At 43.9% G+C, this 26,129-nt stretch overlaps 1 protein-coding gene across 1 annotated transcript in view; it reads left to right on the top strand.

Annotated features, from left to right (window-relative positions):
• The first annotated feature begins 334 nt into the window (after window positions 1–334).
• LOC120936705 (schwannomin-interacting protein 1) overlaps window positions 335–26,129 on the top strand; it is a 541,245-nt gene continuing 515,450 nt past the window's right edge. Inside the window, exon 1 of the mRNA XM_040349262.1 lies at window positions 335–553. Within this exon, the coding sequence (XP_040205196.1) occupies window positions 545–553 (9 nt within the window). The 5' untranslated portion in view covers window positions 335–544. The remainder of the gene's footprint in view (window positions 554–26,129) is intronic.

Genomic DNA, 26,129 nt, shown 5'->3' on the forward strand with positions numbered 1-26,129 from the left:
CTGTACACATTTTTTGCTGTTGCTACTGTACATGGGGAGGGAGAGGTTTGTGGGGAAGAAATGGTTAATCCTTGACTTCCAATAAAAGACACTTCTTTGTATAAATGTATCAGTTTCTTTATCAATATAAAAAATAGCCAAGAGCGCAATCTATTGCTATTTTCTTTGTAGAGATAAAAATGTATCGCAGTAGTGTTGGTGTAACAGCAGCCAAGCATTGTTGATACACGGCAGTGATGGAGTTAACATGAGCTCAGAGCTGCAGAGCCACTGGCAGGAGCAGTGTGAATATTCAGGTTCCTTTACATCAGTGCACTCTCTCCAGCAGCTCAGTACTCAGTGCTGAATAAGGAGGGTGCCAGGAGGGTCTTGTGTGGCTGTCTATGGGATCTTTGATGCCTTGAATGTGCACAAGTCAAAGAACTGCTATCTCCATTTCATCTCCTTCTCAGCAGCAGTCAAATCCAGTCCAGTGGTCCAGCAGAATCGCATCCAAAACATCATCTAGGATTTGTGTCCCCGAGAGTCCTCCAGGAATTTCAGCATGCGACTGGTAGTAGCTCATCTTCTATTCCTGAACATGACAGTTTGGTGTTAGCTTGTATTGTGTGTGTTGTTTTGCCTTGTCTTTGTAACTAATTGAATGAAAGATGTCAGTGTGCCTGCTGGGACAACCCTGGCGCTTGTTTTACTTGTCAGCACAAAATGCATAGGTAGATTTCTAAAGGGGAGTCCTAGAGGAAGTATCACTTTGCTTGTGATGTAAATATCTTATATGACAATTAAATGTCACTGGAGGTCTATCTGTCATCGGATATTAACAGCTGAGAAATAACTGAATGTACCTTTACAAATGATCTATTACAGATATCAAAGATAAAAATTCATAATACAGAGCTGGGTTGCTCAGGGTAGAATCCGTGTAGGTATCGTGCTGTTAATTTGCTTCAAAGCACAGTACAGCATGTAGCTGCTAGGATTTAGAGTTTAGAGCGTCCCAGGTAGACCGTGAATCATGGCGTAAGTACGGGCACTTTGTCTCATGCCTGGTTGCTTCGAGTGAGAAGGTGTGAAAATATGTAACTGATGTTTTTTCTGATTTTTTTTTACCAATGCAGAGGGACCCTGATAGAATGACTACTTTTCTTTAACTGACATTCGTAAAATATTGCTTGTTGTATTTTATTAGATATGAAAAATAAATAAATCACACTGCTTTATTATATCTTTTATAGATTCCATCAGCAAAATCTACCTACACATGTATTCTCACTCCTTCTGCTTACTTACAGGGGTCCCACTGCTCATAGTGCATTTTTATGTAAAAATCCAGTAGGAAGAGTGATATCCTCCTAAATAACACTGCAAGCTACCTGGGAATCTAGTCAGGAATCCACAAAAGATATTAGAATTCAATGAGTGATGCAACCTAGAAGCATCTAATGTTGTTCCTGTTTGTGAGAAGTCGATATAACGATCGACTTTTCACAAACAGGCTTATTGGAACATTTTCGTTCAATCAGCGCATTATTTATTTATCACTTGTATTTATACAGCACTAACAATTTTATGCAACTCTTCAAATATATTGTTCGTTCACATCAGTCCCTGCCCTCAAGGAGCTTACAATCTAAGGTCCCGTAGGTTGGCCATACATGGTTGAATTTTGAAAGAACTTTCTTTTGAAAATCAGAACACTTTGTGATCCAATGATGCCACCATTGATTTCGAAATTCGACCAACCAAACCTTCAATTTCACCTCATGTTCCTACAGAAAATATTTTTTGTGTCTGGGAATCTTCTTTTATTTCCGTGAATTTTCTTTTCTTGCACATCCGCATTTCCTTTTCAATTGCATTTATTAAATAATTCTCCCGTCATTGATTAGAAAATCATTTGTTTTTCAAAAAATTTCCAACATGTCCGATTATTAAAATTCAATGGCGGCACAAAAATCGGCTGTTGCTGCAGCCCATTAATGGTGCGAAATTCTTTCAAAATTTGACCCATGTAACTCACATTCATATATGTACATACTAGGGACAATTTTGACAGGAGGCAATTTACTTACCAGCATGTCTTTTGAGTGTAGGAGGAATCCAGAGTATTCAGAAAAAAAACAGGGAGAACATGCAAACTCCATTCAGGTATTGTCGTGGATGGGATTCTGATGACCCTAGTGATGCAAGGCAGAAGTAATAACTGCTAAACCACTGTGCTACCCATTAATATACATTGGAGTAGTCCTGTTGTCAGATACAATAACACAGCCCAGAGGATTCCTCCATCCACCTTGATTATGTTAAGTTTTTTTTTTTTCAGCCGCTGGATGATGAAAAAAAACTTGTCCCATGTATGCTTAGCTTACAAAAAGTTCAATGTTGGTTTTAGGCAGGGTAACCCTTCATAACAAGAGTAAATGAAAGCTTAATTATAAGGACCTTTTGAGCCATTGGGCATTGCTCCAGAATTTGAATTAAATGATCTGCGCACAGCTGCATTCATTCCATTTTTGTATATCATTGTAATCAATCAAAGGTGATTTTTGACAGAGCAAGACAGCTGTTCAAAATGATTTGAATAGTTACCATGTAACCTTGCGAAAACAGATAGGGCTGTAGAAAATGGTATCTATTTGATTTCTCCATACCGAGGATTTATTCTATGTTTTTTATTTGATTCAATAACCTTATTTTAGAAAGCGTATAGGTGGCATGCTAGGGCACCTTTTGTAGCATTCATGGTTAAATGTCAGCTACATTTTGCAGAACGTAAAACACCTCTTTCAGTTCAAGATTTAACAACAATCTAATCATGTTGACTTGTAGGCTTGTGTGACTGACTGACACCATGGGCTTGATTGCATCTTCTGTGGAATAGTAATTAACGGCCTGTTCTCAGAATAATTATAGCTCAAGCTGTACTATAATACTGTAAGCCTTATATGGATTTAAAGCGGTTTTAAAGGTGTTTGACTTTAAGCTCATCATTCAAGAGGGTGATCGCCTTGCAAATTTAATCAAATGCTACTCCATGTTCTTGTCATATTCCTGTTGATAATTGAATCTACTGCAATGTCACTTTCACCAGTCGCAGCCAATAGAACTGATATAGTTGGCGACTGGTCAAGCATGAGCGTATTTTGTGAATTTTTACCTGCAGATCCAATAGTTCTATTTATAATCCTTTTTTTTTGTTGATGCCATTTTTTGTCAACTAAAGAATCAATAAAGTTTAAACAAGTGACCTTTATTTTAATATTATTAGAGTGGTTGTAAAGCTTCTTTTTTTATTAAAATAACCAACATGCTATACTTACCTGCTCAGAGCAGCCCCTATCCGCTTATTCAGGGGTCCCCTGCCGGCGCTGCAGGCTACTTTTCATCGGGTGCCCCCACAGAAAGCCACTTTCCATGGGGGCACCCTTGTGGGCTTGCTCCCGAGTCCTGCTGCTGTTTCTATTGACACAGACAGCAGGACTCAGGTTTGCCCCCAGGCTCCTGTGTCACTGGATTTGATTGAAAGCAGTGGGAGTCAATTTGTCCAATAAACAGAGACAGCGGCTGGAGGCGCTGCGCTCGTGCACATCGCTGGATCAGATTGGGCACAGGTAAGAAAAACAGGGGGGGGGGGAGTTGCAGCACAGAAGGTTTTCCACCTTAAGGTGAAAAACCTTAAGGCCCCGTACACACGAGAGGACCGTTCCAGCGGATAAATCCTCTGGCGGATTTTGATCTGATGGTTGTACTAACCATCAGATTAAAATCCGCGCGGAATACATCCGCGGTGACGTGTCGTGCCGTCGCCGCGGTGATGATGCGGCGACGTGCGCGACGCTGGAAGATAAAGACTTCCACGAATCATTACGACGCATGCGAGGGAGAGGAGTGGACGGATTGATCCGGTGAGTCTGTACAGACCACCGGATCAATCCGCTGGACAGGATTCCAGCGGATAGATTTCTTAGCATGCTAAGAAATTTTTATCCGCTGGAAATCCATCGGCTGGAATTTTTTCTGCCGATAAATGTCCGCTCGGACGTACACACCACCGGATCTATCCGCTGGAACTGATCCGCGGATAAATCCCAGCGGATAGATCCGGTGGTGTGTACGAGGCCTAAGGCTTTACAACCACTTTAATATGATATATGTACATACAGTGCCTTGCGAAAGTATTCGGCCCCCTTGAACTTTGCGACCTTTTGCCACATTTCAGGCTTTAAACATAAAGATATAAAACTGTAATTTTTTTTGAAGAATCAACAACAAGTGGGACACAATCATGAAGTGGAACGAAATGTATTGGATATTTTAAACTTTTTTAACAAATAAAAAACTGAAAAATTGGGCGTGCAAAATTGTTCAGCCCCTTTACTTTCAGTGCAGCAAACTCTCTCCAGAAGTTCAGTGATGATCTCTGAATGATCCAATGTTGACCTAAATGACTAATGATGATAAATAGAATCCACCTGTGGATAATCAAGTCTCCGTATAAATGCACCTGCACTGTGATTGTCTCAGAGGTCCATTTAAAGCGCAGAGAGCATCATGAAGAACAAGGAACACACCAGGCAGGTCCGAGATACTGTTGTGGAGAAGTTTAAAGCCAGGTTTGGATACAAAAAGATTTCCCAAGCTTTAAACATCACAAGGAGCACTGTGCAAGCGATATTATTGAAATGGATGGAGTATCAGACCACTGCAAATCTACGAAGACCTGGCCGTCCCTCTAAACTTTCAGCTCATACAAGGAGAAGACTGATCAGAGATGCAGCCAAGAGGCCCATGATCACTCTGGATGAACTGCAGAGATCTACAGCTGAGGTGGGAGACTCTGTCCATAGGACAACAATCAGTCGTATACTGCACAAATCTGGCCTTTATGGAAGAGTGGCAAGAAGAAAGCCATTTCTTAAAGATATCCATAAAAAGTGTTGTTTAAAGTTTGCCACAAGCCACCTGGTAGACACACCAAACATGTGGAAGAAGGTGCTCTGGTCAGATGAAACCAAAATCTAACTTTTTGGCAACAATGCAAAACGTTATGTTTGGCGTAAAAGCAACACAGCTCATCTCCCTGAACACACCATCCCCACTGTCAAACATGGTGGTGGCAGCATCATGGTTTGGGCCTTCTTTTCTTCAGCATGGACAGGGAAGATGGTTAAAATTGATGGGAAGATGGATGGAGCCAAATACAGGACCATTCTGGAAGAAAACCTGATGGAGTATCAAGTACCTTACCAGAGGCCGAAGTGCTGAGAGGGCTTCCCTTGCGACTAAGTGCAGAACGCCCCCTGGAGGTGACACAGGGGGAGCTATGCCCAGAGATGCAGGAGTTGCCAGCTGCGACTTGCTGAGTAGATGTTGGAGATCAGCTGTAGACCAGGATACGCAGTCAGGCAGGGGTACCACAGAAGTAGTAGATGAGGTGGACTGGCAGGAAACCCAGGGGCGGAGTCAGGAGCCGAGCCGGTAGTCATACACAGGAAGCAGGAAGTGACTGGAACAGGTCAGAAGGCAAGCCAAGGTCATACACTGGATCCAGCAGACAGGAACAGGACAAGAATAAGCCGAGAGACAAGCCAGGGGTCATACGCGTAGAAGTCTGGTCAGGCAAGCCGGGTCGTCAACAGGAATACAAGGAGAACAGGAACAAGGATTCAGGATCACACCAAGGGCTGAAGATCATGCAGCAGTTGGTGACTGCTGTAGCAGGCTTTAAATAGGGCACTGACGCCAGGAGTCCCACCCGCATTGCGTGCAACGGCGCACGCGCGTGAGCAGTAAAGAACAATGTATCTATGGTGTTGTTGCCCGTATGCATGTGCTCGCATGCGCACTGTGCTCGTAGGTCCGTGCAAGACAGGTCTGCCAGTTCTTCAACGGTTGGTTGACATGGAGTCTGCAAAAGACCTGAGACTGGGACGGAGATTTGTCTTCCAACAAGACAATGATCCAAAACATAAAGCAAAATCTAAAAATGGAATGGTTCACAAATAAACATATCCAGGTGTTAGGCCTCGTACACACGACCGAGTTACTCGTTGGGCGAAACACATTGTTTTCCTCGTCGAGTTCTTTGTTAGGCTTGTCAAGGAACTCTACAAGCTTGCTTTGCGTACACACTGTGAAGACAAAATCTCCTTGTTCTCAAACGCGGTGACATACAACGGCAGGGGAAGTTCGATTCCACTGGCTAAACTCTTGGGGCTGGTTTTGCTAATCTCATGTGTTTGCGTGTTAAGTAAAAGTTTGGTAAGAGACGATTTGCACTTTTCAGTCTGTTACAGCTTGAAAAATGTGTTATCTCCATTACAAATGCTACTTTTACTCCCGTCTCATACTTTATTCTGAGCAAGCGCGGGTTTCTTAGCATACACACGCTCGAGTTTCTCGTCGAAAACCAGCCCGACCAGAAATTCGACGAGCCAATTTGAGACTCCCGTCGAGGAAATAGAGAACTTGTTTTTTTTTTGGGCTCGTCGAGTTTCTCTACAGTTTCCTCGACAAAAATGTACACACGACCGGTTTCCTCTGCAAAAAAATATCTCCCACCAAGTTTCTTGATGGATTCTGCCGAGGAAACTGGTCGTGTGTACGTCAAAGTCCAGACCTGAATCCAATCGAGAATCTGTGGAAAGAACTGAAAACTGCTGTTCACAAACGCTCTCCATCCAACCTCACTGAGCTCGAGCTGTTTTGCAAAGGAGGAATGGGCAAAAATTTCAGTCTCTCAATGTGCAAAACTGATAGAGACATACCCCAAGCGACTTACAGCTGTAATCGCAGCAAAAGGTGGCGCTACTACAAACTTCAGTTTTTTATTTGTTAAAAAAGTTTGAATTATCCAATAAATTTCGTTCCACTTCATGATTGTGTCCCACTTGTTGTTGTTTCTTAAAAAAAAATTACAGTTTTATATCTTTGTTTGAAGCCTGAAATGTGGCAAAAGGTCGCAAAGTTCAAGGGGGCTGAATACTTTCGCAAGGCACTGTATATCTTTTTAAAAGCTAACTATAAGAATTATGGCAATTTTATACAAATATTGTTAATGTTTTGCACTGCTGTGATGTAACACACAGAGATCACCGCCAATAGAATTACATCATTTGGAAGCTTTTCAGTTGAGTGCCATTAGCCCAACAGTGTTATTTTCAAGTAATTGTCCCCTTAGCTCAGATTTTTGTACAAAACAAAGAATTAATGAGGTTTATGTTTCCATGTTAATGGTGGTAATAGCATTGGCAGCAGGTTGCTTGATAGGCTTGAATTAGATTTAATTGTGTGCTGGAGGGGAAGCATGGCCAAAGTCACCCTGAATGTTTAATACATAGAAGACCAGAATGACGCGTAGATTATTTTGAACATTAGTTGTATGTGTATTCTTTCTTTGCCATACGGACAAGCCATTTACCTTCTGAAAAGATGCAAATATTCCTATACCTGGATGGTTTCACCTATGATGTGTGTATCCAACTGAATTGTACATAACAGATAAAGACTAGTCATGCAGTTGGTAATTTGCAACCAATCAAGTTTAGGCTGATATTTTTTCAGTGCAAGTTAAAAAGGAAAATATCATCTGACTGGTTACAATATTTCAACTGTCCTTTTATACTTATTTGTGATTGAGGCCATATGTGCAGTACCTTTTGGGTATAAAAGAAAAGCAAAAAAAAAAAAAACAGTGGTATACAAACCGCACATTTTAGATTAAAGTAAATTGCTTTTCCAGCCTTTTCGACATGATCTGCTTAAATAAATAATGGCTGAACATGTATGCTTTTAGTAAAGGTGAGGAGCACAAGGTGAGCCCACAAATAATGTTCTTTATTGTTGGCTGACCCTTATCATTGTAAAGACCTGAAAGGTGCAGATTATACTGAAATGGCAAAGCAGCAACATTCATCCTGAAAATGCTTTTATTCTACTGTAAATATTAAATGAATAAATGAGTGTGGGAAAACCTCAATGCCTGAAACTATGAATATTTAAACAAAGAGCGTGAGTGTGTCTTGCATTTTGAATTATTGCGCAGAGCCGCAGACATGCCACAGGTCATGACACGTTTCACAAGACGCCTCATGGATCTAATCAAGTGTGGAGGGTTTGGTGAATGGAAGACATTCTGCCAATCTGCACAATCCTGTGTCAATTATTAGGTTTTTTGCACGTTGTATAATAAGGATCATTTACATACAGTATGGAGTTTCTATTTGATTTTTCACAATAGCTTGCTCTTTCAAAGCTCAGTTTGAAAGAAAATAATAAATATATGGATATTGCTGCTTACGTTTTATCAGTGGATATAGCATTTCGGCTGACACTTTTTGTATTTTAATCCTGGTATTCGTAATCTGCACCTAACCCGCCCCCTCTCCCCAAACTATGACTTTGGAGTTGCAGGCATTCCCATATTCTGATTGGCTCTCAATCCATGATTACAGAAATGACAGCTGTTTTATTTGTCCTAAGCCCTGTAGCTTTGACAATATACAGTGGGACTTAAAGTGTTACTAAACCCACACCAGTAAAATCAGTCTGTATATCCAGATACATACAGTATGGCCCAGATTCTCAAAGAAGTTACGCCGGCGTATCTCGAGATGCGCGGCGTAAGTGTATATATATGCCGGCGTATCCATGCGCCGTACCCACAGAACCAGATACGCCTGAAAATAGGCTTTATCCGACCAACGTAACTTTTCTACGCCGGCGCAGCGTGGGCGCATATCTACGCTGGGCGCATCTTGTGCTCACATTGATTTCCTCTTCAAATATGCAAATGAGAGAGATACTCCGATTCCCGAACGTAGGCTACGCGCTGTGCGCATAAGACATACGTCCGGCCTAAAGTTACCCCTCATAAAGCAGGGGTAACTTTGCACCAGACGTGCGCAAGTCAGCTGGAGAGCAATTACAGCAGCACCGTTACGGACGAGCTGAGCAACCACACTTGCAGGACAACACATCCGTATGCCAACATGCCAGGGGCAGGCATGGTCATAGCACTACTAGTGTGTGCAGAGGCGCGTAGAAGGAGGAGGGCACGGAAGAGGATATACCGAACTCGCATGAACTTCTTTGGCATGGGGGATTCGGAGGTGTATCGCATCTTCAGATTCAACACTGATGCCATCCTGGAATTAGCCACAACCCTGCATGATGACATCACCAGCCAGACACAACGCTCACATGTAGTGCAGCCACTGGTCAGGGTCCTGGCAACACTGCATTTCCTCGCCAGTGGATCATTTCAGCGTACAAGTGGAGTAGTGGCTGGGATGTCACAAACCAGCATGAGCAGATGTGTGCACCAGGTTGTCCCCGCAATCCTCAGACGCATGTCCAACCACATCATCAGACCCACTCGGGAGCACCTGCGGCATAAGGCAATGCAGGATTTCTTCAGTATTGCAGGATTCCCACGCAGCGTGGGGGCCATTGATTGCACACATGTGGCACTACGGCTCCCCCGTGACACAGAGCACATATACCGCAATCAGAAGCACTGGCATTCCATCAACGTACAGGTGATAGTCGATGGCCAAGGACTCATATGGCACGTCCGTGCCAAACACCCAAGGGCCAGCCACGACAGCTACATATACCGTCAAAGCACCATCCCAACGGAATTCGAACAAAACGTGTATGGGGACAGCTGGCTGGTTGGTGAGTGACATGGGAGTCAGGCATGACTGTCCGACCCCATGATGCAGACATCACGAGGGGCACATGCACGACTAGCATCCTCCTGTCTTTTCCCTTCCAGGTGACTCTGCATATGCTCTAGGGCCCCATCTCATGACTCCATTCCGGGATCCCCAAACCAGAGGAGAGAGAAACTACAATGAAGCACACATACGTACCCGTGCAGTGGTGGAACGCACATTTGGCATCCTGAAGTCCCGTTTCCGATGCCTGGATAAGTCCGGGGGGACCCTGTTTTATTCCCCAAACTTCGTGTGCCAGATCATCGGTGCATGTTGCATGCTGCACAACTTTGCCAAGAGAAAGGGCCTGGAGATTGACATGCGTGATGACCTGACCCCCGAACCAAACATTTCCCCCCTGCCCGAGGCTACCCCGTCTTGGAATGCATCTTTGCATGTTAAACACACACATTCATCATGGCACAAGGAGAATGCACGCATGCACACCACTGTGGTCCCTAGCTCACACACACCACATACACATCACATTGGATTAGCCCAAGTCCACCATGCAGGACTTGGGAGCAGCAACGCCACGCCAAGGCCCCAATTATGTCGCTGTCCATTCATACCCCATTCACGCGGTTGTGGGGATAACTTCTCCCCAAAGACCGAGGGTGACACTCCTTTGCTGGCAGGAGTGTCACCCCCCCATTCACACACCAGTTACACTATAATCTGCACGCCTCACCGTGTGCATTAATTGAGCAAAAAAAAAACCTCATGACCTGAGGAAAAAAAAAAAAACCTCATGACCCGGGGAAAAAAAACAAAAACGCTCTTCTCCAGAGCAAAGATAAGGCAAATAAAAAAATCAGTTGCCCTGTCGTGGGCCAAGCCTGCTGCCACGGCCATGGCTCCGTAATTGCCTGGTAGAAGGCTCAGGTGGGGGGTGGGGGTCATCAGGTGGAGGAGCATCCCCTGGTCTCTCCCTGGCTGGAGGCCTGCCCTCTAAAGCCACGGCAATGCGGGTGAGGATGGAATTTGTCTCTGCCTGCACCAGCCGCGACTGCCTCCCCTCCACCTCAATGGCAGCTGTGTTGCCCTGTACGGCCTCTGTCAGGGACCTCACCTATGCCACAAGGGTAGCCGTTGTGGCCTGCAGCTACCCCAGGCATGTGATCACCACTGCACTGTTGCCAGTGAGATCGTGAAGAGCATCATTTATGTTGCCCATGGAGGCCAGGCTGTCTGCCACACGCCGCATCTCCACGGCCATCTCACCCATATGGCGGGTCTGGGAGTCCTTTGCCCTTGTTAAATGTTCTGGAAGGAACTCAGAACCCCCCTGGTCTTCCTGGTAGCCTTCCTGGGGCCAGGAGAGGCTTAAGGCCTGGCATAGTGGGAGGCACTTGAGGGAGTGGGTGTGATGGGGATGGATCCTGAGGGGCTGGAAGAGATGGGGCTGGATGTGCGCGACGGCTCAGCTGATAGGGAGGATTCCTCCAAATAGAGGCACACCTCCTCACCCATAGGAACAACATCATCCTCAACCACCTCTTCATTGGAGGTCTGGGCACTCCCCTCCACAATCTCTCTTGGCTTCCCAGGGAGTAAGGTTTATGATGCTCAGGGGATGATGGTGTGGGACAGGCAGAGGCAGATGATGGCCCAGCTCCCTCCTGGACATCTGTGGATGACACAAAACATTCACATGTTGGAGGACCCACACACTTGTCACATGTTCCCTTCCACCCCCTTACATGCTACACACCAGATAGGAGAAAAAACACACTTACCTGTCCTCAAGGCCGGCTCAACTGAGTCATAGCCCTCCACTTCCTCCCTCTTAAGGCACCGGGCAACCACCTGCTTCTCAGAAGTCAGCCTAAGAGTAGAGGCTGGTCCACCTCCAGTGGCGCTGGCATGCCTCCTCATCTTGCCCAACTTCTCCTTGACCTTCCTACGCAGGTCATTCATCTTCTTAACAATGTCCTGGGGCCTCCTTACCTCATTCCCTAGGGCATTGACCTGGGTGGTGATCCTCATCAGGATCTCATCCCTCTTCGCCTTGCTCGTGCCTTTACTTTGTGCCCCATGGAGATGAGCATCATACCTCTCCATGGCCGATATAATAATCGCCCTCTGGGGACAAGTTTTTCTTCCTCCTATCACTGCGAGGAGCAGGCATGGCACAAAGAAAGACAGCAAAAGCACTTACACCACTAACAAACGGACGGGTGTACTTTTGCACTCGACGGGCGCATGTCTCAGCGTATTTATGCCCTGGGCGTAATCGCTGGGCCGGCGTATCTCAGGGTTTACGCCGGGCGTAGTTGTGAGCACGCGCAGAGGGGCGTGGGACATACGATCATGGCGCATGCGCCGTTCGTTAGGCCCTTAATTTGCGTGGGGTCACGCTTCATTTAAATGGATCACGCCCACTTCCTTCCTACTTTGAATTACGCCGGCTTACGCCAACGAATTTACGTTACGCCGGCGCAAAATTGGGCCCATTTGATATGAGAATATGGACCTTACCTCTCTAACTTACATCGGCGTAACGCATATGAGATGCGCTACGCCGGCATAAAGATGCGCCGATCTACGTGAATCTGGGCCTATATGTGTATATGTGTGTATATATATATAATATATATATATATATATATATATATATATATATATATATAAAAGCATGCTTGTTATACTCACTGTGAACCAAGGGGGTTAATCCACTGTATTGTGCAAAAAGGCAGTTCTGTGAGACAAATTACTCTGAAGATCCAGTTATCTATCCCATTTTGAGATCTGTGGACATTCAATATTATACCCACTTTTACTGTAAATCATTTTTCTCTATTGCAATTTATCTGCCATACCGTATATGGACTTTGTTTGTGCACCGGCACGTCATTATTATTATATTATATTGAAATGATTTTTTCACTTCTGATATTTTTAGTGTGTTTAAAGATTTTGCGCGATAATTCATTAATTTCTTTTTGTGTGCATTGTAATCACCAGCAGTTTTTGCTTCAATTTCACTTTTTGTTCTATTTTGGTGACATTTATTACTCTCAGTAGCGCGAAGGACACTACCTATTCATATATCAACATAACATCATACAATCACACAGTTATTAGAACTCAAACAAATTATTACAATTTATATAAGAATATAAACGTTCCCAACAGGCGAGCTTGAGACCTCAAGCACGGCCCACCCCCAAAGCCGCGGCCATCTCAATCCCACATTGTAGGCCCAGATTAAATATATCCAAACCCAAATCGGACAAATGTACCCCATCCTGCCTATAGAAACCCAGGATGTCCCCTTCCAGGTCAATATGTCTATATGACAACCCCCCAATCAAAGACATATATTTAGCCATCGCTCTATTGATCCTCTTCCTCATTTTTTCCTGTGAGGAGGAGAACCAAGCGAGACAGGACATTATTTCAGAACATACAATCACTGTATCCGGTAATGTTAGCTTAAACCTGTACAAATCCTGTTTAATCCTAAAAAGCAACTCTAATGTCCTGACCTTACCCAGATCATTGCCCCCCAAATGAATAACCAAAATAGATGGTGGAGGGCACACCTGGTACATTCTAGAAAGGTGGAAGTACAGTTGAAACCACTGAAGACCTCTAATTCCTCTCCAATATAATGTAAAGCATTCCAGGTTCACCGAATAGTTGCACTGAGCCACTTTCTTAAGCACCCAGTATATGTATGAGTGACCCAATATCCATACACATTGACTCAAACCTGAAAAAAATCAAAGAAAAATGTTAGGTCTTACATATACTTTAAAACAATCTGACCTCCACCTCCCTAGTTTCTTATGGCGGGCACCGCTAAACCCATTCTGGCAGCCTCAGACGCCACGCCTATTCTAAAAGAGTGAGAGGAGAACTGGTACTTACTTAATTCCAGGAGTCTCAAATATTTGCGTAGCACAAAGTTGAACTGGTACTGAGTGAGTGGTAAAGTATTTGTTTGAATGAAAAATTTCCCTCCTACTTGAGGTCTGATTTACCAAAGCCACAGGGCATAGGGAACTATCGCCCTGAGCCTGCAACAGGATGCACTCCCCTCATCTTAGGCTATCCGTTTTGGACCTTCAGAGAAAGAAACGCACCACCAGCTGCTCCACCAAAACATGCTCCCAAAGAACGCCAGAACTACTGGTCATAGAGTCAGGGAACAATTCAGATATCCTAAAAGCGCTGAAAAAGGCAACCACAAACGCTGTCGTAAAGAGTAGAGCTTCATAACTTGAGAAACATACTGACCGAAACAGGCCTTCTAAAATCAGGAGTACAATGCAATCTCCTGTACCCTTTAAATGCCTGCCGCACAGAGAAGTATGAAACACAAGCTGGGTACCCCCGCAAGTGGAAAAAAATGATATCCCAGCCAATGTCTGGGACACATAACTATACGAAAACTGTTGCTCCGTGAGCGACAGCATAAACGCCAGAATAGCCTGCTCATAAGGGCTATTCACCTCCACACCGAAAGCCACTGCGAAATCCATCCACCTGCGCCATGCAACCGAATAACAAGCCCATGTTTATGGAGCCACTGAACTCTATATAGCTGCCATAGCCCAATCTATATTATATCCCATAAGTGTTCCGGACACGCAAGGCCCTCTTCGTCTGCCTCCGGAAGCAAAGAACGGAATCTGGACATCTGAAAATGAGATAGCACATCAGCTAAAACGTTCAAAACACCTGAGGTATATTTAGACTTTAGCCATATTATACTTTAAACATAGAAAAACCACTTGCCTCAATATTGAAATCACAAAGAGCGGGATGAAAGGCAGTTTATGGCGAAAAGAACCCCTTTATTATCCGTTTCAACTTAGATTTGTCGTTTTGCAAACTGACCTCCCCATAATTCATGCACCACCAGAACTGGGAATAATTCAAGTAACACCACATTATTAGTAGCCTGCTTACTACACCAAGCCTCTGGCCATGCTGCGCAGCACCAGTGGGTACCCCAAATGGCAGCGAATCCTTTAGAACCTGCAGTGTCCGTAAATGAACGAAATTCAGATGCCACTACAAATTCCAACTGAAAAAAGGAATGACCATTATATGAATCAAGAAATGTTGCCCATACAGACAAATTCTCTTTCAAGCCGTATATGTGCAAAAGGTGAGTTCAGCCCCCGAAATTTAAAGATACAACCTACGGGTAAAGAGACGCCCTACCGCCATAATCCTGCATGCAAAATTCAGGACCCCCAGGAGGGATTGCATTTCCTTCAGAGTGACCTTTACGCCGCCCAAGAAAGTTGGCAATCAGAGACTAGAGTTTCAGGAATTTTGCAGGAGGCAATCGAAACTCCATATGTTGTGTGTCAATCAATATACCTAAAAATTCCAAAGTAGTGACAGGCAATACTGTTTTCTCCTCCACCAAAAGTACTCCAAAATTGCTGGAGATGTCACAAAAAGTTTGTAGCAATTGGCCACAAGCTGCTGATTCACTTGGCCCGATGAATAAAAAATTATCCAGGTAATGGGCTACACTATCCATACCTGATTGGCTACAAAGCACCCATTGCAAAAATGTAGAGAACGTCTCAAAATATGCGCATTACACCGAGCAACCCATTGGGAGGCTTTTATTTAAAAAAAACACCCTTCAAAATAAAACCAGTTAAAAGCCAAGGGAGAGATTGGTAGTAGCCGAAGAGCCGATTTAATATCGGCCATGGCCAGCAGGGCCAAGCAAACAAATTTTGCCAACCGCATCTTCAAAAGTCGAATATAAAACTAAGCACAAAGTATCATCCAGCACATCATTCAAGGAATCACCCTTGGGAAACGACAAATGATGAATTATACAAAAATAATTTGGCTCCCTCTTTGGAACCACTCCCAAAGGTGATATGTAAAAATGATTAAAGAGCGGTGACTGAAATAGACCTTCCACCTGCCCCTCTGCTATTTCTTTGTACATCTTTTGACGTACAATTTTTGTGGAAGCAACTGCACGGATTTTAAATTATTACCAATTGTGCATCCTTCCCCTGAAAAAGAAGGCAATGGAAAACCATTAGCAAAACCCTCAGTGAGAAAGCGAGTCTTCTCCCTGTCTGAATACCCTTTCATCCAAGGCTGCATTTTTTCCAGCCTTGCAGATGTACAGGCTTTTAGGAAAAATATCCCATTGTGCTTGACTGGTCCCTGCCCCAGCGTTTTTCTTTAAGCATTTTAGCACCGGGTGCACCCTAGAACAGTAAGCACACTCATGCTTATACTTGCACACAGCTCTGGGCGTCTCTCAGCCAAAACACTAGAGAAGACACAATGGGCCAGATCCACAAAGAGTTACGTCGGCGTATATATTGATACGCCGCGTAAGTTCTACGATGCACCATTGTATCTTTGTTTTGTATCCACAAAACAAGATACGCCTGAATGTGGGCTAGATCCTACCGACGTACGTCTTAGTACGGCGTCGGATCTTAGGTGCATATTTACGCTGGCCGCTAGGTGGCGCTTCCGTTGATTTCCGCATAGAGTATGCAAATTGGCTAAATACGCCGATTCTCAAACGTATGTCCGTTGTTTACGTCGTTTGCGTAAATTGTTCGCGAATAGGGCTTTGCGTAAGTTACGTTCACGTCGAAAGCATTGACTATTTGCGACGTGATTTCGCTCATGCGCACTGGGATACGTCCACGAACGGCGCATGCGCCGTTCGTAAAAAGCGTCAGTTACGTGGGGACATACTAGATTAACATACAACACGCCCACTCCAAGCCTACTTTGAATTAGGTAGGCTTACACCGGCAGATTTACGTAACGCCGGCCCACATATGGGAGCAAGTTCTTTCTGGATACCCTACGAGCCACTCTGATTTACGGCGGCGTAGCGCATATGAGATGCGCTACGCCCGCCTAAATATACGCCCGTTTTTTGTGGATCTGGCCCAATATGCTTGCAGCCAATAATGAAATGACCTGGGTGCAGGCCTGCGCCTATAATCATCCATTTTCCCTTCCCATTTTTTATCCGCTTTGCCCACAAACTCCTTATGCGATGGCAGTAGGGACAACACATCCACAAAATCCTCTTTCCATATTTTATCTTTAACTGATCAGGGTAAATGGTATCCCAAGGGAGAGACTTCGCAGGGCCTTCAAGCAAGCCTCAGGTACCCCAAACCTGTAGGGTTGCCACCTTTTCTTCAAGTCGAACCCGAACACTTTATCGGCGCACAGCAAATATTTTTTTTACAGTAAATATTATACAGTACATATATTTTGTGATTAAATAACATTTATAATCATATGCAGTTAATCACAAGGGTCCCCTCTTACATCAGAGTCCACAGAGTTCCCCTTTTAAACCTGAATCCACGAGTTCCAGTTTTACATCTGAATCCGCAGAGTTCCCCTTTTACAATCGAATCCGCAGAGTTTGCTCTTACATCTGATTCCGCAGAGTTTGCTCTTACATCTAAACTTGCAGAGTTCCTTTACACTGTAAGGGGGACTCTGCAGACTCTGATGTAAGGGAGAACTCTGGGAACTCTAACATAAGAGATGCTCTGGGAACCCTGAGAACTGTGATGCACGTAGAGGACTCCAATAAAAGGGGGAACACTGTGGCCTCTGGTGTAAAGGGAAACTCTGATGTAAGGGGTGCTCTGATTTACCTTAGTGTACTTACTCAGAGGCAGGAGAGAGAAGGGGGAGAATTCATTTAAAGACAGGGATGAACGGTGAGCTCACTCACTCCTTGTCACCACCTATCCAGATGTATCTGCATCTGCTTGGCTTCAAATGTCCCTCCCCAATCCCCTTTTCTTATTGGATTGGAGTGTGGGCAGACACAGAGGGGTAGGTGCGGCAGGAAGAGGGGCAGATCGAGCCCTCTATCCTCTCCTATCTGTGTGTTTGGGGGGGGGGGGGCTGTTAGTGCTGGCTTTGGGCAGTGTGAAAGAGAGTGCAAAAGACACTCTCAACTTAGACAACTGCAGCCAGCAACCCAAATGGGAAGCCATAGTCCAGTCTGAATAATGTGTTCGAGATTCAGGTGGTCTGAAACCTGGACACATGATTCAAAACCCGAACTGTCCGGGAGAATCCTGAACAGGTGGAAATCCTACAAACCTGCCATATATGCTAGGTGTATATATGGGCATTTCAGTACTCACACTGTCTAAACTCCTAGGGGCAGATCCACAGAGCGAGTACGCCGGTGTATCTACTGATACGCCGGCGTACTTTCAAATTACCCGTGTCGTATCTTTGGTTTGAATCCTCAAACCAAGATATGACGGCATCTGGGTTAGATCCGACAGGTGTACATCCTCGCACGCCTTTGAATCTAAGATGCAATACTTCGGCGTCCGCTGGGTGGCGTTCACGTCGTTTTCCGCGTTGGGTATGCAAATTAGCTATTTCCGACGATCCACGAACATACGCGCGGCCGTCGCATTCTCTTACGTCGTCTCTAGTCGGCTTTTTCCTGCGTATAGTTAAAGCTGCTGTTTTGCGGCGTATAGTTAGACTTGCCATGTTAAGTATGGCCGTCGTTCCCGCGTCGAAATTTGAATTTTTTTTTTTTTTTGCATAAGTCGTCCGTGAATCGGGATGGACGTAATAAACGTCTAAGTTAAAAAAAATTACGTTGTTGCGACGTCATTTAGCGCAATGCACGGCGGGAAATTTAGGGACGGCGCATGCGCAGTTCATTAGGCGCGGGGACGTGTTTCATGAAAAGCGCCCCCTAATCGACAATTTGAATTCCGCCGCCAGAGATACACTACGCCGCCGTAACTTACGGCGCAAATTCTTTCTGGATTCGAATCAACAAAAAGTAGCCCATACGCTGCGCCGGTGCAGATCTCTGTGAATCTGCCACCTAACCTCTGTGGGAATGACAACAGAAGGATGAGCAGATAATACTTCAGGAGAAGTAAAAGAAGGGCTAACATGTTCATGAACATTTGCAAAAACAGGATTAATAGCATTTGCAGAAGCCTGTGCTAAAGGAGATTTTTTTAACTAAACCAGAGAGAGAGAGAGCCCACTAATTCAACTCACCAGGCGCTGAGGGGTTAACTTGAACATCCTGGCTTTCTTCCTACCGCACCTCTACATGCTCCAGCCCTAGCTGCATGGCTGGAGCCATCCTCATTGCTTCTCTCTTCACTGGTACAACCTGTCAGCTGAGCGGGTCTGTTATTAACCACTTCAGTGCCGGAGGAATTGACTGCTCAACGATCAGAGCATTTTTTTTCGATTCAGCACCTTCGTTGCTTTAACTGACAATTGCGCGGTCGTTCAAAACTGTAGCCAAACAGAATTGACGCCCTTTTCCCCCCCAAAAATCAAGCTTTCTTTTTGGTGGTATTTGATCATCTCTGTGTTTTTTTTTTGAGCCATAAACAAAAAAATTGCGACAATTTAGCAAAAAACACAATGGGCTGGATTCAGATACATAGGCGTATCTGTCGGCCCGGCGCAACGTATCTGAGATACGTTACGCCGCTCTAACTTTGGGCGCGAGTTCTTTATTCAGAAAGAACTTGCGCCCTTAGTTAGAGCGGCGTAGCGTATGTGTTGTGGAGTAAGGCTGCGTAATTCAAATGGGGATGTAGGGGGCGTGTTTTTATTAAAATTTCCCTTGACCCCACGTTTTTACGTTTTACTTAAACGGCGCATGCGCCGTCCGTAAAATCTCCCAGTGTGCATTGCTCTAAATGACGTCGCAAGGACGTCATTGCTTTCGACGTGAACGTAAATTACGTCCAGCCGTATTCGCGAACGACTTACGCAAACGACGTAAAATTTCAAAACGTAACATTACATAACATTAGCTACCCCTCATACAGCAGGAGTAACTATACACCGGAAAAAGCCGAACGCAAACGACGTAAAAAAAAAAGCGCCGGGCGGTCGTTCGTTTCTGAATCAGCGTAACTCCTCATTTGCATATTCCTCGCGTAAACAAACAGAAGCGCCACCTAGCGGCCAGCGTGAGATTGCAGCCTAAGATCCGACGGTATAAGTCACTTACACCTGTCGGATCTTAGGGATATCTATGCGTAAACTGATTCTATGAAACAGGTGTATAGATACGACCGTCGGAACTCAGTGATACGACGGCGTATCAGGAGATATGCCGTCATATCTCTTTCTGAATCTGGCCCAATGAGGCTTATTTACGAAAGGCAAATCCACTTTGCACTACAACTGCACTGCAAGTACACTTGAAAGTGCAATCGCTGTAGATCTGATCGTCCATCGGCGGCCTTGTCCGGTCCGGCTTCCGTCTGCGGCATTCGTGGTGCCCTCCCCGCTTCTCCCTGCTTCTCCCGCGCTGTTTTTGAACACCGCCGCCGACATATACCGAGCGCAGTACACTCGGGTACACTCGGCTAGGCTTGGCCACGCTCGGCACCTCTCGCATAAAGGCTAGGAGGCGGCACAGGGCGTGACCGTGAGCGGAGCCGAGCGTGGCCGAGCCCAGCCGAGTGTACCTGAGTGTACTGAACTGGGTATATGTCGGCGGCGGTGCTTAGAAAGCGGGGATTGGCATATAACGCGTACCCACGATTTTCCCCTGATTTTAAGGGGAAAAAAGTGCGCGTTATACGCCGATAAATACGGTACTTTAACTTCCTGTCTGAAGATACAAATCCCTTCTTAGACAGTTACCAATGGAATAGGCATCCCCAATGGAAGATTCCCCCCTATTTAATGTTGTGGTGAACACTGAAATGTGTTTTTTTTTTTTTTTCACTTTCTGTTCCAGTGACAATGGTGATCACTTAGACAAATAGAGAGGGTAAATCCAGACCAGACCAGATAGGAATTTCAATACTTCCACAATCTATAGTATTTAAAATTTAAGACGAAGCAAAGAGCTGTTATCTACAGTGAAGTCCTATTATGCACAGTAATTACAATGTTCATTATGACCTTTTATTGACAGCCATCATTTGCACCTGTCAGAGCTCCCTGGGTTTGGCGATAAATTCTCTTACATGAATCTTAGAAATACATAAGTCATTTTTTAAATGTCAGTCTGAATATCAGTCTGACTGGCCTACTAGGACAATACTCAGCTCAAGTTAAAATACTTCTTTGTATTCTGTTAACATAAAAATGCTTTAGCTTTCATGGAAGTGACTATGACACTGAAGTAGAGATCCCTTTTGTAAAGCTCGCATTGCATCTCTTTTGTAAATGGTGTTAGAGTATAATGATCCTACAAGATCTCATAGAACGCCATGAACTTAATATTTTATGTTGTGTTTTTTTTATTGTTTTTCATTGGTATCATTACTATTTTTTCATAAAACATCAATATATTTTATGCAGCGGCAGTTCAGGGATGGGAGACAGAGATGCATATCAGCTGCAGACTGCAAGAGAAAATGGTAATTAAACTTTGATGCGGCTGAACCTCATAGCAGTCATGCTGTCATGAAAAGCAATATGTTTTAGGCCCTGGCAGCAAAAAAGATTTGCTCTTGCTCACAATGGGAGATTCGTCAAACTTTTATTACATCTTTACACCATCTCAAATAGTTTGTTTCTCACGGAAAGCAAATTGTACTTTGACACGCATGTTATAGAATCAAAAGGGCAGAGCTACCTGACTAATGCGTAAACAGGCTTTCAATATCCATGTTTTTACAGGAAATCAACAAACAAATGTAAAGACCCAAATTTATGTACTGTGAATATTCAGTGAAACATACTAGTTTAAAACAAAAATAGTGCGCTACCACATAAATTAGGTGAAAATGTGTTAATTAGTGAAAAACCTTAAATGAGAGAATATCTAGAAAAATAGATACAATGTCCTAAACAAGCCATTAGGGATCCAAAAAATGATCGGAGTAGCTTCACAATTCCCGGTATCCACAATTACAACAGAATGACAACTTGTCTGCAGGTAAGATTTTCTGTTCATCAAAGAAAATAAGGCAATCATTGCCGCTTACCAAATCTGTTTGATCTCAGGTAATAGAGATCAAATAGGCATGTCAGAACACCATCATCCAGATAGGGATCAGCATCTGAAGTTTCCAATGAAGGTGCAGATATCCCGTCCGAGCTATGCAAAACTCCTTTTTCAATGGATTTTATACATCAAATGGATATCCAAACTTGCTCACCATACCGGTATTTTTAATAGGGGCAGAAAGAGAAAGGATTCATGGTGCAGTTCGTTTAAAAGATTTATTACTCCAAATCAGAACATACTGTAACATCAAGCAAAAAACAAAGTTCCACACAAAAAATCAAAAAAGCAAAACCACAGCACATAGCCTGACTGGCTTAACCACTTGGGATCCGCCTGCCGTCAATTGACGGCTACAGCGCGGATCCCAAAAGCCAACAGGATGTCAATTGACGTCCGCCCCTTTGGGCGGTCCCCGCGCGCGCTCCAGAGCGCGCAGCGGGGAAAATCTGTGTTGGCCGTGACCCTCGGACACAGCCAATTACAGATCGCCGCGAACGTGGCCGTTTGCGATGCGATCTGTGCGGCCAATGAGAGATGATCTCATATGTAAACATATGAGATCATCTCTCATTGCCGTTTTACACAGAGACAGCGGTGCTGTCTCTGGAGAGGAGACCGATCTGTGTCTCTTGTACATAGAGACACAGATCGGTCACCCCCCCCCAGTCACCCCCCCTCCACCAACAGTTAGAACACTTGATAGGAAACACATTTAACCCCTTCCTCACCCCCTAGTGTTAACCCCTTCAATGCCAGTCACATTTATACTGTAATTAGTGCATATTTATAGCACTGATCGCAGTATAAATGTGAATGGCGCCAAAAATGTGTCCGATGTGTCCGCCATAACGTCGCAGTCCCAATAAAAATCGCAGATCGCCGCCATTTCTAGTAAAAAAATAAATAATAAAAAATAATAATTCTGTCCCCTATTTTGTAAGCGCTATAACTTTTGCGCAAACCAGTGGCTTATTGTGATTTTTTTTTTTTAACAAAAATATGTAGAACAATACGTATCGGCCTAAACTGAGAAAAAAAATGTTTTTTTTTTTAAATTGGGATATTTATTATAGCAAGAAGTAAAAAATATTGTATTTTTTTCAAAATTGTCGCACTTTTTTGTTTATAGCGCAAAAAATAAAAACCGCACAGGCGATCAAATGCCACCAAAAGAAAGCTCTACTTGTAGGGAAAAAAGGACGTCAATTTTGTTTGGGAGCCACGTCGCACGACCGCGCAATTGTTACTTAAAGCAACGCAGTGCCGAAAGCTGAAATTTCACCTGGGCAGGAGGGGGGTATATGTGCCCAGTAAGCAAGTGGTTAAAGTATGATAGCGTCTAGGATAGTGACTCCACCCAATGCATTTCCCCACATTAGTGTTTAGCATAGATTTTTTTCCTTTTACACAAACATACTAGTTGTACATGTCTTGCTGCTTGCATATTGCCTGTCATGCTTTTATATCTTTACATTTTGTACACCAGTTGATATTTAATATCAGTTTGACCAAGTGCATGCCTGTACTATCAATAGGTAAGGTATCCTCTTTTATATCAGGCACATGTAAAGGTTCTCTGGCAAGTACACAGACTTCAAGTATATTTCTTTAAACAAAGCAGCTAGCAGGATGTATTCAGACTCTTTGACTGGTTTCTATTTAAAATTAACCTGTCCTCCGACTATGCTTATTAAAGTGAAAAAAGACTTTAAAACAAGCCTACATTTACCTCTTTAGCTATAGGCATTTGGCAAAATGTATCTTTAAAGTTAGACACTAAAATCCCAGCCCTTTTCTTATTACTTTCTATTGCAGCAAAATCTTGGCCCAAATGTTCACAGGGTCACCTGAAGAACCTTAAAACTGAAGCTGACCACTGCTGAGACCTTTATGTCCACTTGGTACAAACATGAACTGACGACTAGATGGCAGCCTTACAAATGTGAAAAACCAGCCTGATGCTGAACAGTCCCTGAAGAACTAGCACTTGTAGTAGGGTGTGCCATCAATGGAAAAGGGGGAACCTTGCCCCTAGGGTCATAGGCCTGGATGATGAGTTGCCAAATGCACTTTGCGATACTAAGTAAAAAAACATATAAGCAAGATAGAGAAATCTCTACAAAACAATATTGTCTTAGTAAATCACGAGAAAAGTTTCTCTGTAGGTCAAGGCTGCCAACTCAGAAACTTGCCTTGCAGAAGTGATGGTGCTGGAAAATTCAACATTGTGACTATGAACAGAGGTTTAATAGGTTTAAAGGGCAGTTTAAAATTCACAGAGTCGCTGGCAAATGTTCAGGAAGAAAAATGTGTGTAGTGCCCTGTACAGAACCTTCACTATGAGGGAAAGGCAAGAGGTTCTTGAAAAATAACTTCTAAGGCTAACATGTGACTCCCAATAGTACCCAATGATGATCCAAACCCTACTGGAAAAAGGACAAGTTTTGTCCTATGGAGTAATTCCTGTAATGAAACTTCCTGGTGTTTCACCAAGCAAAGTATGCCTTCTAAATCTGATAGTAGACTTTGTGTCAAGGCTGGGCTCTCAATCTTTCCCCCTCTGTGCTCAGGTTGCTCAGGTTGATTAGTTGCTAGAACTTATCGTTTCACAGTATCTCACCTGTTGATGATCTCCTGCTCGTCAGTCAAACCAACAGCCAGCTCCTCCTGGCTATTTAAACTACCAGGTTCATTTCATCAATTGCCTTTGCCTCGGTCAAACATATCTAGAGACTCTGCTGTGTTGCTGTTGAAGACTTGCCTGGCTGACGTCCCTTCTGGTTCCTGATGCTGTCTTCTGCCTCTGACTACGCTGATCTATGGCTCCCTGATTTCCTGGCTTGTTCTGACTACCCGATTTGGCTACTGAACCCTGGCTTTGTTTTGACTACGTTTACCAGTTGTACCATTTTTACCATTTTATTAAAAGGTGTGCTATTTACTGCATTTTCTGTCTTCATCTGTTTCATGGTTCCTGACACTTTGTGAGATGTGCAGGATGACAGAATCCTTCAGGACCTGGGATTCAACAGCAAAACTGTTAAAGCCACCAACCAAGCAGCATGTTGGTAGACTGCTCTCTGGCACAGAATGTCTATATGATCCTGCAGGGCCTAAGGAAAGTTGGTCAGGAGCTCGACAATATCTAAGAACCATGGTCTTCTTGGCCAATTAGGTTCAATAAAGATAACTAGAATTCTCTGCATCTGATTTCTGTGGAGAAGATGAGGGAAAAGCTTCAGATGGGCAAAGGCATAGATCAGGCTGAACTGATCATACAAAGTCACCAGTGCATCTACTGTGAAAGGATCTCTGGTCCTGTCGACAAATATATCTTGTTGTTAAACCTGAAAGTCAGGAAGTCTGCATTTAGCATCTGCCCCAGGAATACCCCTATGGTCCAGACACTAAGGAAGTCTGCCTGCCAACTCTTTGAAAGTGAACGATGGACAAGCCAGAATGGGAAGGTCTGCCCAAGCCAAAATTGCCCACAGCTCCATATTATGGATAGGAAGCCTAATTTTTTCCCAAAGACGGTATCCTAAATTGGAGTGCAATAGCATAACGGATACACAGATTGGGTTAAGGTCTGACTTACCTCATGCTTGCAGTCCCCCCATGAAAGTCAATAGTGGAGTGATGCAAAAAGCTTCCTCCAGATTTTCGCCCTCTCAGGGACTTCACCCACTAGGGAAACTCCAGGGACAAGATTTTACTGGCAGTAGACCATGGCCCTGGACCTGTATAGTACCCTGTAGTTAACTTGACACAGTGCACTATGAGCCAAAGTGAATGCCTAACTCAGGTTCCAGGTTGCCAACATTAAGGGCTGTCCCACATCTTGCTCCTGGTGGGGTTTAGATAAGGCTCCCCAAGGCTCTGAAGAATTGAAAAATAGAGGATTTTTAGCCCAGCTGCCAAACAGCTAACTATAATCCAAATGTGGACATAGTATTACTATACAATCATCAGAAAAAGGGTGCAGTACTCTAAGGCTTATACAGATAACAAATAAATGAAACAAATCCTCACAGTGCCAGATTATTACATTAATATGGTCTACGTGAACTTTTGTATATGTGTTCTAGCTCCACAGGGTATCCTCCTCTTTCACTCTCTTCTCTGGTTGTACAGTTGAATACCAGCCTCCAACAACCCCCATGCCACTGTAGGACAAATATAAGCAAGATCTGAACATAGTGTTATATTGGTTTGTTAAAATTTAAAAAAACAACAGTTTAAATTGCACACTTACATACAGTTGCTTCCACTAGTTGGAGCGCATGGTCATTTTGGAAAGGGATGGCAACGCTTTGTGTGTGTCACAAAGCTAAAACAGTGGTAGCAACTGGAGGAGAAGTGTTGAGAATCACTGGAGATTTTTTTTCACAATGTTTTATATTATCCAGCACTTGGGACTGATATGGTTGTTTATTTTGAAATTA

Source organism: Rana temporaria, chromosome 4 (genome assembly GCF_905171775.1).
Source record: "Rana temporaria chromosome 4, aRanTem1.1, whole genome shotgun sequence".
Classification (NCBI taxonomy): domain Eukaryota; kingdom Metazoa; phylum Chordata; class Amphibia; order Anura; family Ranidae; genus Rana; species Rana temporaria.